This window comes from Sciurus carolinensis, chromosome 16 (genome assembly GCF_902686445.1).
Source record: "Sciurus carolinensis chromosome 16, mSciCar1.2, whole genome shotgun sequence".
Lineage (NCBI taxonomy): Eukaryota > Metazoa > Chordata > Mammalia > Rodentia > Sciuridae > Sciurus > Sciurus carolinensis.
The window spans coordinates 1,498,085-1,511,518 of NC_062228.1; the positions used below are offsets into that span (position 1 = coordinate 1,498,085).

Consider the following 13,434-nt stretch of genomic DNA (forward strand, 5'->3'; position numbering starts at 1 on the left):
CTGTTGGATTATCCAACTTTCTATATGTTCCAAATTCCTATTGGGGAAATAAACAAAAGGAAAAGTAGAGAAGATTAAGAATCCTGGCCTGATTTCAGAGAACAGCCACCAATTTATATTGGCTTTTACACGAGCCCCTTACTTGGACTCCTGCTTTCCACTGAGGCTGACTTCCCCAGCAGATTGAGCACAGCTCAGACGTGGGGACTTTGTTGTCCAATCCTCTCGGTGAGTTTCTCTGCACCACTGCTGCTCAGGAGCTCTCAAGATAAAGTATGGGAAGAAGACAACTAGGCAAATGCATGGACACTCTCCAAACAACAGCCAGACCCAGGGTGGACAGTCCAGAAAGTCACCAGACACAGCAAACACCACCTGGCCCCAACCAGGCCAGCTGCCAGCTCAGTCCTTCCAAAGACAACATGGCTCCCACCCATCCTGCCTCAGCACCGCCAGCTGTGTTGACCACCTCCAAGATGAGGGTCCCCCATCCCTCCATCCAAAGCTCAGTGAGCCAAGAGCAAGGAGGCAGGTTCCCACTTTCCAAACACACTGGTGGCTGTCAAGAGGCCCTGCCTCCCCAACACCCCTCCACCCCTCAGCCATTGACTGTGGTTTTCCTGTGCTACTCGTGAGGCTCCCCATGGTCAGGACTGTGCTGTTCTGGAGGTCACTAGTGACACACCACAGTCTCCTGCAAAGAACAGTGAACAAACAGAGGGCACTGCCCTCTGAGGGCCTCAGGGCTGCTCAAAGACTTGGACTGGGGTCACTCCACCGAACAACAGCCTCAGCCAGGACAGCTCCTCTAGGCTGGCCTGGGCAACCTCCAGCACATCCATGTTGGACACCTGCAGCGAGAGCCCTACTTTGCCACACAGATGCTTCCAAAGGACCTTCCTGCAAGCATGAACCAATGTCCTGAAGGAGTATTTGGGATGGGAACAAGGGCCAGAAAGACTGGAGGGAAGGATCCTGAACTGAACGAAGATCCCAGGCCTGAAGGACACCGCAAGAGTCATCCTATTGGAACTTGATGATTACATGACTTAGAATTTGAGAATTTCAGAAATCCATTCCACTGACACTCCACAAAGTACAAATTACAGATTTCAATTTAGAAATGGAAATTCTACCATTCCTTGGAGGTCACTGGCGAGCTCCCACCTACTAAAGCAGAACACATCACCGGCCCATGACCAGAACGAATGTCCAGGCTCCCTGTCCTGCTGCCTCTGGCACAGCAGGAACACAGGCAACATGCTGGGCTTGAGACCACGCACGTCTCACGCCAGTTTGTCTGGAGTACCTCGGTTCCCTTAGGTCACCAGACTGACGGTGGTCTCACTCTTCTCAGCGGCCAATTCATGATCCCATAAAAATGTGTTCATGTGTAACAGTCTATGCTAAAAAATATGTAAGATAAATGTTCAAGGAATGTTTCTGGCAAAATTTTCTCCTTTGCATATGTATGGCTGACATTTTGTGAACACAGAAAATTGTTATTAATCTGACTTGGCAGTGTGCAGTGCCAAAAACGTCCTGCAGAACATGCCTGCCAGCTCTCCTGACTGATGGCCTACAAGAAGGAAGACTCCCCAGCCTCTGCCAGGTCGCCCTTGCTCAGAACATCACAATGCCACAGAGGCCGCCACGCTGGCTCCAGGGCACTCAGGGCCCCACCGAGATAAGAAGTCACAAAGGAAGTATAGACAGTCCTTCTTACAGTCAGCATCCAACTTTGATACACAGGAAGGGTCGAGTTTTGCAGGAATTATTAAATGCCTCCACCACAGGAATTAAAACACTTTTTTAGAAATCTAACTTCCTTAATTAACAGATCCCGTTCTTTGTGCATTTTAGCTAATTTGCTTCTCTAACTCCATATGTCCACAGTGCCAGTGCTCAGTGACAGGAGCACACCAGGACCCAAACCACCAATGGAGGACAAACTCAAGAACTGAGTCTACTGGTCAGTACTCTGAACAATTAGTAGTTATCTTCTTTCTCATTCAAATGGAGTTTACACCATCAACAAACGGCATTACCCAAGTAAAAAGGCAGGGTAAAAGGAGATGTCATCCTTGCAGTGTAATAAACTGACTCCGAATCTGATGTGAAATGGCATTTGTGATTCTTAAGTAACAACTGCTTTGAATTCCAGGATTCTGTAGACTTCAGGAAGACAAGAACAATCTGTACATTTGGAGCTTTGGCTCTTATCAGAGACTACAGAAACAAACTGCAAAGACAAGCCTACCACCCACGAGCACCCCACATGCGTAATGCTTGTCTAGCATGAACCCGCCGCCCTGACGCTCCCAACCAGCAGCTGCTCTGGCTGGGATAACACCCGTGCAGGACAGCTAATCTGTGTCCCAGCATGCACAAATCCCACCCAAGGTCAGGGATGCCACTGCCCTCAACAGTGAGCTGATGAAAGAGACCTGCAGGGCTGACTGCTCTTCCAGGCTTTACAGACACAGCAACCACTTAAAGAGAACCCTTCCATCTCCAAAGCACCGTACCAAACACAGCAGCTTGGCAAGACATGTTCCCAACATGACAATGCTGAGAGCGTGGCCATTCCCCAGGAAAACGGCAAGCAGACCCATCAGTGTCCTCTTGTAATACCTGAGCAAGTGGAATTGTTCTCAACTCTGACCTCGTCTTCAAAATGAAGTAAAATCTTAAGTTGGAAAAATGACTCCAGTCTCCCCCAATCCTAACACATAGCTGGGCACAGTGGCAAACACCTGTAACCCCAGTGGCTCCGGAACCTGAGACAGGAAGATTGGGAGTTCAGAGCCAGACTCAGCAACAGCAAGGCACTGAGCAATTCAGTGAGATCCTGTCTCTATAAGAAATACGAAATAGGGTTGGGGATGTGGCTCAGCAGTCTAGAGTCCCCGAGTTCAATCCCCAGTACCAAAACAATAAAAATAAAAAGCACATGTCTTACATGGTGTGGCATCTTGACTTTAAAGAAAACCTGGACTTCTCCTTGTGAGGTGAACAATACCAAGTCCACACATCAGTCTTCCCTTCCTTCATTTTGCAACAGGCAGTGGCTTCCCCAGCAGAAACCTATCATGCTGACCATACCACACTCACAAAAAATTTGGAAGGGGAAGTTTTTGTTTTCCAGACTCCTAGGAATGTTTTGCTCATTGGCTGGCCTGGTTTATACCAAATGAACACCAGGCCTATGTGGCTAACCAAACCAACTGTGCAGAACCCACGTGGAGGAAGAGAGCAACAGTATTCCTGCAGTCCTGCAGTACACCTGCCTAGTTCCATGAGGAGGGAATCAGTAGCACCCTCTTCTCCTGAAACCTGGTGTCAAAGAACCAATGGCCCTAACCTTGCAATTCATGCATAACGTAAATCCAACAAGCATTCACAGAAGCATAATTTACAACAGCCACAAAGTGGAAGTAACTCAAATGTCCATCAACTGATGACAGACAATGCTACTCAGTTATGAAAAGGAACAGAGCGCTGCCACATGCCAACACCTGGACAGGGAGTCCATTTACACGGAACGCACACAGCAGGCAGGCCCCCTGGGACAGAAGGGGCACTAGAAGGGTGAGGGTGGAAGGGGAAGTGATGCTCCAGGGGAGGGGTTTCTTTCAGAGAGATAACAACATTCTAGCCGGGCATGATGGCGCACGCCTGTCATCCCAGCGGCTCTAGAGGCTGAGGCAGGAGGATCGTGAGTTCAAAGCCAGCCTCAGCAAAAGCAAGACACCAAGCAACTCAGTGAGACCCTGTCTCTAGTAAAATACAAAAAGGGGCTGGAGATGGGGCTCAATGGTCCAGTGCCCTGAGTTCAATCCCTGGCACAAAACAAAAACAAAAACACCACCATTCTAGAACAGACGAAGGTGATGGCTGCACAACGTCATGAATACACTAGCCACCATAAAGTCAGTCACCTCTCTGCAAGCACCTGAGCTAAAACTCAGGGTTTCAAAGGTTTCAGTACATGGTCACTTGGCCCTGTGGCTTTGGGCCTGAGGTGGAACGGGAGCATGAGGCCGAAGAGGCCTGCTTCCTCAGGGCTGGCGGGAAGCAAAGACAGATCCAGTACCCTTTCAGGGGTACACCCCATGGCTAACTCCCTCCCACTAGGCCCCGCCTCTTAAAGGCTCCACACCTCCCAACAGTGCTGCAAGCCAGGACCCAGACTTCAACGATGCCCTTGGGGGCCACTCCAGATCAAACCATCACACCACTGAAATGGATGCTTCCACACAGTCAACTTTGTGGTATAAGGTTTTTTTCTTCGTTTTGTTTGTTTTTAAGGTTACCTTTTTTCCCCCACTATTCTGCCATCTCACTCCTAGTAATTATTAAAGGTAAAAGCAGTTTCTGAAAAACGTTTATTCTGACGTTTCAGATACGATAACAAGTTTCTCTAACAGGAAAATTTTTGTTAAGTATGGACAAACCTACATCCTGTTTATAGGAAAAACCAAAACCTGAGATGAGGAAGCAGGAAGACCTCACAGATTCTCCCTAGTAAATGAAATACAGGCTGAGTCTGCCTGGTTCTTCCCTTCTTCTCCATGTTGCTGCTCTGCGTTGTTCTGCTGCAGTGCTGGGGACCAAATCCAGGGCCTTGTGCGTGCTGTCCAGGCTGCTGTACAATGTCACGTGGCTGTGAAGTCAGTCACCAAGAGCACAGAAGGGCTCCAGGTGGTGCAAAGCCTCTCAAAGGCACACAGGCCTGTCACCACAGGCCACCGGACAGGCAAGAGGGCATCTCAGACACCTCAGAAGAGAAAGGCCTTCCCCACCTTGGGGCTTCCAGAAATCCACAGCAGGGGTTCAGGGAAGATGGACAGACCCAGCTACCAGCTCCTCCGTCATCCCAGCAAATGGCAGCTGGGAGAGGCAGCTTGTGCCACGACTAGAACAAACAGCATCCTCTAAACCCAGCACCCCTGTGGCATCCGCGTCTAGATGCTGACCAGAAAGGTGCAGAGAAAGTGAGCCAGCTGGCTGCCAGTGAACAAGGACAGCACATGCCTGCCACCACCAGGAAGCACCAGGGAGTGGTTAAACATGTGACACTGGAAGTGACACCTGTATTATCCCAGTGGCTGGACGACAGGCAAGCACCACCATGTCCAGCTTCCAGCTACTTCAACTTCTTCATTTCTACACTATTTCACTTTTCTTAAAAACAATAAATGTACATTACTTTCCTAAAAAGTAAAAACAAGGCTGCCATTATCACCGCGCTGGCCAAGCAGAAAAGCAGCCCTGGGGACACACCTTCTGAGTTCAGGGTGATGAGGGTGACGTTGCTCCCGACGCTCTGACTGCCGGGCTGGCCGCAGTTGGACACAGAGTCGCTGGCCTCCGACCCGCTCTCCCCGTCCTCGTTGTGGCTGTCGTCCTGCCCCGGCACCTTCACCACGATGGTGTTCTGCCGCCGCCCAGGAACAGCGCTGGCGGGAAGCAAGCACAGCAGCGTTGTGAGAGACTCGAGCAGCACGCTGAGGTCAGCCCTGCCTCACTGGACAGTCCTCTTCCCGGTGACCACAGCGTCTGACTGAGCATGGACCAATGGACCAATGTCTCCCCACACAGCTTTTCTACGAAGACTAATAGCAATTTAATGCAGAAATAGTCTGGGGCTGAAAGAAATGGTACAAAATAAAATGAAGGTTTAAAGAAAATATTTACATCACAAGAGAGGTGGAATCATGACTCACTGTGACTCGGGCCTGGAACGCTGCTTTCTTATTTCAGAGGTTATGCTATGAAAGGTTGACTTGGGTAAGAGTCATTTTTAGGGCTGTGTCGAAGGAAAGACAAAATGAAGAGGAAGGGAGCCCAGAGCTTCAGATCAGCCCATCCCTCCTGTCAGACCTCTGGGAGGTGACGCAGCCTCCAAAACTGCAATCACATTCCCAGTTATTACCACGGACAAACCATGGTGTGAGCTTCTAAGGCCAGTTCCAGATCCAGGAATCCCCTGAGAGCTACTCTCATCACGAGGGCCCGTAGCATGCACCCATGAAGACCTGCCAACAGAGCAGGGCCACACGGCCAACTGCAGAGAGCACTCAAAAGGACAACTGATGGCTTGCCTTCTAAATGGCCTTGCCAACACACCTGATGGTGGCCTGCTCAGCACCAGAGAGGGAAAGGAAGCGCTAGTTCCCTGTTAGCAAAGTCAAAAGGTGTTTAAGATCCTGGCTATCCCCAGAGGAGGGAACTACCCTCCATGCTTCTTGGACTTGAAGCTGAACTGGCTCCTCCACACTCAGATGAACCCTGCTGACCTCAGCCCAGCAGGCTGGCTGGCCTCAGGGCACCCACACCCCCACCCGCTGCCCCACACATCAGGCCTGAGACTGCAGCTGCTTCCTACAGGACTGGACTAAGACAATAAGGAACCAGGACAAAGCTGGAGGAGTAACAATCTGCAGAAGAGACTAAGAAAAAGCAAAACAGAACATTGTGAAGACACAGATGGAAACAAAAAGTAACAATGATCCTCACGGGGATGTGCATTCAGAGCGGGGATGTGCATTCAGAGCGCTGGGCAGAGGGCACCTGCGGTGGCTCCAGCCACACCCAGATGGGCACCAGTGCCCTCTGTCCACTCCCACTCCACCATGCTTCCACTCAACGTGTCTCAAAAGAAAAGGGTGCAAGAAAAAGCCAGAAACTCAACATGCCCATCTCATTCAGCAAACTCAGAAGAGATGTCTGGTTGCCTGACATGCTACTGTAGGGACAGACAGAATGACCAACTGACCACTGTGAAAACACACTGCCATCTCCCTCCATCACACATCAGCTCCAGCACAGACGTCCCCTGGCCGCTCACCCCATGTGTGGTTGTGAATCAGGGTGTGGTCTCTTGGCCTGCCCCCCCCACCCACGCTGAGCACTGCACTGGCCCTCCCAACTTCACGGAACCAAGGTGGTGCCTGCCAGGATCACCCATGACCAGAGAGGGACCACAAAGTTCAACTGTGCCCTGGCTGGGAACATTGACTTATTCTCATCACAGAAGCAGGGAAAGGTGGGGTGGTGCGTGGCTACTGACTTGCTAATGATATTTTCCAGGGAATCCGGTGCCCTGTTGCTCAAGGGGTCTTCCATCTTGGCTACAATGGCGTTCTGCCGATCATTGTTGAGTATTACTGTAGTCTGGGGGACGACGCTACGGAACAAAAGAATCACAAGAAAAAGAAGACCTTAAAACAACAACATTCAATGTCAGCAATCAGAGTCATTCAATACAGTCAGCTCCCAGCGCCTGCAGGAGGGAAGGAGGGAGGGAAGGAGCTGGCCCCAGGCAGGCGTCACTTAATTTGCACCAGTAAGAATAAACTGGAGACAGGCTTCTTGATGGAGTTTACCTCCCTCACTCACAGGTGCACGCTGTGGGCCAGCTGAGCAGCGGATACTGAAACAGTCTGTGCACAAAGGCGGAGGCTTCTTGTGCACAGGTGTCGCACGGTATATGAAAAACAGCTGCCCTCCGACCCATTCCAGCTGATGGCACTGCACAGAGCTCACCGCTGCCCGTGCACCAGTGTCGCTGCACATATCAGCACGAGGTGGGGGCAGGGGCAGCCGCTGCATCTGATGGTCAACAGACACACAGCGCACACCACCTGCGGACTCTCCTGGAGAGTGCACAGGCCACAGTGCTCTGAAGAAAGAAGATTCTAGGAAAGAACAGTGGCCATAACCGAGCGGCAACACCCTGGCAGAAGCACTAGCGTTTGCAGACCTGCAGGGCATGCAGCTGACTCCCGAGGCACAAGCTCCTTCGCATTTTCAATCATTAATTTTTCAACCCTTAGCACTTTATGGTCACAGGAAATTTTTTGAAGTATGCCTTGCTGTGAGCAATTGGGAAGCAAAAACAACTAGCACTTGAAATACAAAGTCATACTACCAGAGAATAAGATTTCCTTTCCTGGGGAAAGGACTGCTCATCCGTGATTGGCACACATGAAATCAGCCTGGCGTCACAGCCGTATGACTGGACCGCATGCCGTCGGGTACAAGAATATCACCTCAGCAGGCCCCAAGTCCGTTGCAGGACCACAGCTGGTTTTCCAAGATGGAAGTGCAATTAACTGCACATCATTAAAAGGTGTTATTATCTTTAAATCATTCTACTTGTCCTCTGGTGACACCTAAAGTAACCCACCAAACCATGATGAATTATCCACAGGTCAGGTATCAAAAGGAACCAAGTAATTTTTTCTTCTGTTTTTGCAGTGGTGGGGATGGAACTCAGGGCCAGGTGCATGCTAGGCAAGGGCTCTGCCACTGAGCTGCCCCCACCCTCCAGGTGACTGACTTGATCACTGCAGTCAGGTACAGGCTGCAACAATCTCATATGTACCAATCAAGGAACTAAAATGACTCCTATGGTTTGATATTTAACACTGAATAGTACCAAAGAATATTTAGTTTTTCAAAAGCCAAGCTATGAAACATCCATATCGAACCAAGAATGAAGTAGGTGGTGGGACTGGGGCTCAGGGTGGAGCGCTTGCCTAGCATGTGTGATGCACTAGGTTTGACTCTCAGCACCATATATAAATAAATCAATAAAATAAAGGTCTATCAACATAAAAAAAATTAAAACAGAATGAAGTGGGTGGGCTGGGGTGCAGCTCTGGCAGAGCACTTGCCTGGTACACCCGAGGCTCAGTTGCATCCCTAGCACCACATACACAGGAGAAGTAGTTATCTAAGGGATGATATGGAAAAAGTACCACAACAATATCAAGTGGCAAAAATGCACAAATAAACGTAGATGTGCACGTTCGTGCAGGCAGACACCACTGGAAGCCCTTCCCAGAACTGAGGTGGAAATGAACTTTCCTCAGGGTCTAACTTTCTGAACTTGCTCACGCTTTCTCCCCAAGTCACAGACTGGTGACAAGCTGTGTTTCCTCGTTTTCACTCACTACTTTCTGGGATGCCTGGGCTAGAAAGGGATTTGCAGGATTAAAATTCTCATTGGTCCACCTAAGTTCATCAAAGGGGAGATGGATTATCCTGGGTGGGCCCTTCAGACAGAGGGCCTGTGCTCCCCAGTCTGCGCCTCCCAACAGCTCCGACCTGCTGTGCCTCCCTGGCCCCATCCACAGACTCCACACCTGCTCAGCAGCCCACACTGTGTGAGCCAGTTCCTTGAAATAAATCCGTTGTAGAGTTCTCGTTCTTTCTCTCTCTCTCTCTCTCTCATGTATTCATGCCTGCATCCATCCAACTGGTTCTGCTTCTCTGGTTGAGCCCTGACACATTTTGAAATAATCACAGATTCACAGAAAGCTGTAGAAGAACAGCACATTGACTCCTATGAACAATTCCCCAGCATCCCCCAGTGGTGACACCCTGTGTCACCTGTGCCACTGTAACAACAGCAGAAAACAACACTGGGATGAGCCCAGGGTCCTTGCTTGGGCTTCAGCATTTTCTGCACCTGTGCATGTCTGTATGTGCCTGTGGCTCTGGGCAGTTCCATCCCAGGCACAGGTCTGTGTGACCACACAGCAGCACAGCAAGGTTAGACAGAGCCCAAGGGCTCCTGTGAGACACAGAGTTGACTTCCTGAAACAAATTCCACAGAGCCAAGCATACGAGCACTACTTCCTACACATCAGAACTTTCTAGGGAAGCCAGAATCCCCCAAAGAGAGACTGGGACCTTTTCTCACTCTTACAATTCCCCCAGGTAATTCTGAGGGACCGCTGTTTTAAAATGCCATACACAATGGTGCACACCTGTGATCCCAGTGACTCCGGAGGCTAAGGCAGGAGGATTGCAAGTTCAAGGCCAGCCTCAGCAACTTAGTAAGGCACTACCACAAAAATAAAAATAAAAAGTGCTGGGGTATAGCTCAGTGGTAGAGCACCCCTAATACTGCTATATTAATTATTAATTAATTAAAACAAAATTTTTTTCAGGTGCTAGACTTCTTATCACTTATTTTCTTTTAGTATTAACTTCCTTTTATTTTATTTTTATTTTTACAGGCTGCTTTTTTTAAACAGCGACACTATGCACATGCACATGAGGCCGGGCTCCCTCTGGGCCTGCAGCTTCTCCTCTAACTGAGCGGCTGGTCTATTACAAGGCGTGGGTCTGCTGTGGGCCTCCCCTGTGCAGGGGGCCTACATCTGCTTTGTTCAAAGGCAGTCCAAGGCCTTGGGAACACCGGGGCACAGTGGAAGCATGCTCACTCCACAAATTCCAGGCGCAGGTGCTAGAGGTGAGCTCCTCTGGGTCCACTCCTCGTACAGCCGGTCCACGAGCCCAAAGCACAGGACGGTGCGACCAGTCAGAGCAGGCCCAGGTCTGCTATTGTGGAAAATCAACACCTCTCTCCCTCCACTCATCATCCACACAGAAAATAAAACACCATCTGAATGTATACTGGCAGGCTTTGTTCAGCACATGCAAAAAAAAGCCACAAAAATGCCCTCTCCTTGAAAAATGTAGGACTTAAACTACTTTTCACAAATTTGTGTTTGCCACATTTTAGTACAAAAGGCAACTAAAAATCAGTTGTTTTGAACTGGAAAGCTTGGAAAACTATACATGCCATGGTCCCATGCAGACAAGGACACGGGGGCTCCACTCCAGGAGGTCCACACAAACCCAATCACGTATGCCCTCGCTTAGGGCTTCCCTTAGACTGAAAGTTGCACAGCCACAGAGCAACACTGTCCTGTCCCACCTGCAGGAGCCAAGCCATCTGGCACTCTGTCCACATAGTGGCCCACTGTCTTCTGTGGGAGGTAATCTGAATACTGAGCAAACATGTGAAGGCCAGACTACACTTCCTGGCCCCCTTACCTGCAAAGGCAGCTCTGCGACCAGCACTCACTGCTGGGCTACAAACAGAGAGGCACGCCGTCTCCAGTCCTCACTAGTCACACAGTGCTGCTGCTGGTCAGCAGCCCTTTTGCAACTCATGTTAACCACACATCAAGTTAAGTTTGGAAATTCTTTATTATATTAATTTTCTATGTTTTGTGAATTTTCTCAAAGGAAATAATCTCAAAAGCAAGCTAACACTCAAGAATTCAAATGGTTTTTCAGCTTTCTACTTATAAGACAAGTTGACAGTTTCTTTTAAAACTCCAGACAGTACATATTCTCCTATGCCTTTTCGGTTTATATTCCTGCACAATGTACAAGAACCTGGGACCAGCATGCACACACCTCATCCCAACTACTCAGGAGGCTGATGCAGGGGGATCCTAAGTTCAAGGCCAGCCTCTGCAACTGTCTCAAAATTGAAAGCGCTGGGAATGTAGCTTAGTGATAGAGCACCCCTGGGTTCAATCCCCAGTACCAGAAATGGAACTGGGTCACAGTAAATAAGATCATGCTCTGTGAGTGCTTGCAAAACAGGAATTATTTGCCAGTCTTAGTTTCAACAAGAGGAGGGGAAATGGAGGGACTGTAGAAAAACAATGAAATGAGACACCCCAAAATCCTCCAGCCCCGTGTGGCAGGCAGGGTGGGGCCACCACAAGTCCCTGCTTGCCCTTCCACAGGCAGCACTGTCCAGAGTGTGTGGGCAGACTACATTTCCTGGCCCCTTACCTGCAAAGGCAGCACTCACACTGGACTGTAAACAGAGAGGCACACCAGCTCCAGAAAGGTCCCAGGCATGGAGACTCCATGGGCAGCTATGCCTCGAAGGCCACATCCACCCAGCCTATAAGGGCACAGCCAGAGGCACAGCCCCGTGCCAGCCCACAGCCTATCAGCTCCTGCCACCAGTCAACACAAAAAGCATCCAATTAACCAAGTTGGGGCAAAAACTTGTTCTAAAAAGTTTATTGCTATTGTTCACTAGTTAAAGATTAAAAATTCATAAAAGCCAGGATCCAAAATTAAATAAATACTCAGGGATAAGTCAGCATTAAAAATTAATTTCCAATACACAAGGAGATAAGCAAAGCACTGCATAAAACCAACCAATAGCCAACTGCTCCACAAAAATGGGAAGAGCCAGATGCAACCAACCTCAAAAACTAGCTGCAGGAGGAAAGGCACTTCTGGAGCCAGGCAGCTATGGAAGACTCGAGATCTGGCCCCTCAGAAGCCAAACTGCACATACAGAACTCTGAATCCCAAACCAAGAGTCCCAAGTCAGGACAGCAGGTAGGTGGGTGACAGACTGAAGGAACAACTAAGAAAGCAAACAAAAGCAGGAAACTGACTCTCAGGTGGATGCCAGCACTCCGACCGCATATAAGAGAAGATTTGGCTGTAACACCATGGGAAACGGACCTGCACCAGGACCCTCTGACTCTCCAGACACCTTATCCAAGAGCTGGGTCTCTATGACCATTTTCCACTATAAGGTTATGGAAAATGCCCAATTCTCACCCAGGGTGGGAAATGCACAAGATGAGCCTGGGAAGCACCTAGAAGCACCTTGAAAGGAAGGAAGTGCTCAAAACCAAGAAGTCCACCATGGTGGGGACAGGCCACGGGGCACCAGAGCCAACCAAGCGAGCCCAATGGCCAGAGCTGGACAACAGTGAAGACACGAAGTCATACTGGATTCTACCACTTTAAATACCCATGAGTCTCTGCTGATGTAAATAAGCAACTAGATAAATAAAAGGGCAAGACGAGACGAATGCCTCACAGAGAACAATGACCCATGCGTGAAGACAGGCCCCGCCCTGGGCATGAGAAGAGTGCCCACTCCTGAAGTGGAGGCTGGCACAGCAGCCTCCTCCAGAGAGCAGGGCAGGCAGGAGAGAGGCACTGCACTCCACAGGAGAGTCTGGCAAGCGCCCTTCACCAGGACGTGTCCTGCTGACGGTGTGGACCTTGACGGGATGTGGGAAGGGCGCTTCACCTCTGGAGTGGTCCTCCCAACACCCACATTCCCCACCAAATCATGAGGACGGACATCTGCAAAGCACCTAATCAGTATTTCTCAAAAACCAAGGGCAAAACCAAGGGCAGCCTGAGAAGCGGCCACAGCCCAGAAGAGCCTACAGAGACAAGTATCTAAAGGCTGGGTGGCCCTACACACGTTTCAGACACCGTGGAAACACCTGACAAAGGGTAAGCTAATTAATTCTAGCATTTAGATGAAAATGAAAATCATACAACACTAACTTAGGAAGTTCCATATTTTTAAAGTCCTATATTTATAAAAGTAACTGAATTCATGATTTAAAGCTGAGGGCCCAGAAGGCTTCACTGACAAATTCTATCAATTTTTTAAGAAAGAAACAAAGTTGATCCTACAGAAGCACAATGAGGGGCAACTTCCCATCTCACCTTTGAGATCAGCATTATCCTAACGACATATAGTAACATAACATCAAAGAGACAATCACAGACTAATGTGCCCAAGAACATGGGTGAAAAAAGCCCCCACTAAAAATGAGCAAGTGG

The 13,434-nt window shown here is 49.3% G+C and overlaps 1 protein-coding gene across 7 annotated transcripts in view; it reads right to left on the minus strand.

Annotated features, from left to right (window-relative positions):
• Banp (BTG3 associated nuclear protein) overlaps positions 1-13,434 on the minus strand; it is an 84,280-nt gene that overhangs the window by 36,395 nt on the left and 34,451 nt on the right. For 5 of the 7 annotated variants that reach the window (XM_047528265.1, XM_047528264.1, XM_047528262.1 and 2 more), the window contains 2 exons: positions 7,076-7,192; positions 5,287-5,462 (listed from right to left, as the gene is read on the minus strand). In XM_047528265.1, coding sequence (XP_047384221.1) covers positions 5,287-5,462; positions 7,076-7,192 — 293 coding nt within the window. The remainder of the gene's footprint in view (positions 1-5,286; positions 5,463-7,075; positions 7,193-13,434) is intronic. The other 2 variants (XM_047528267.1, XM_047528266.1) reach the window with 1 other exon arrangement.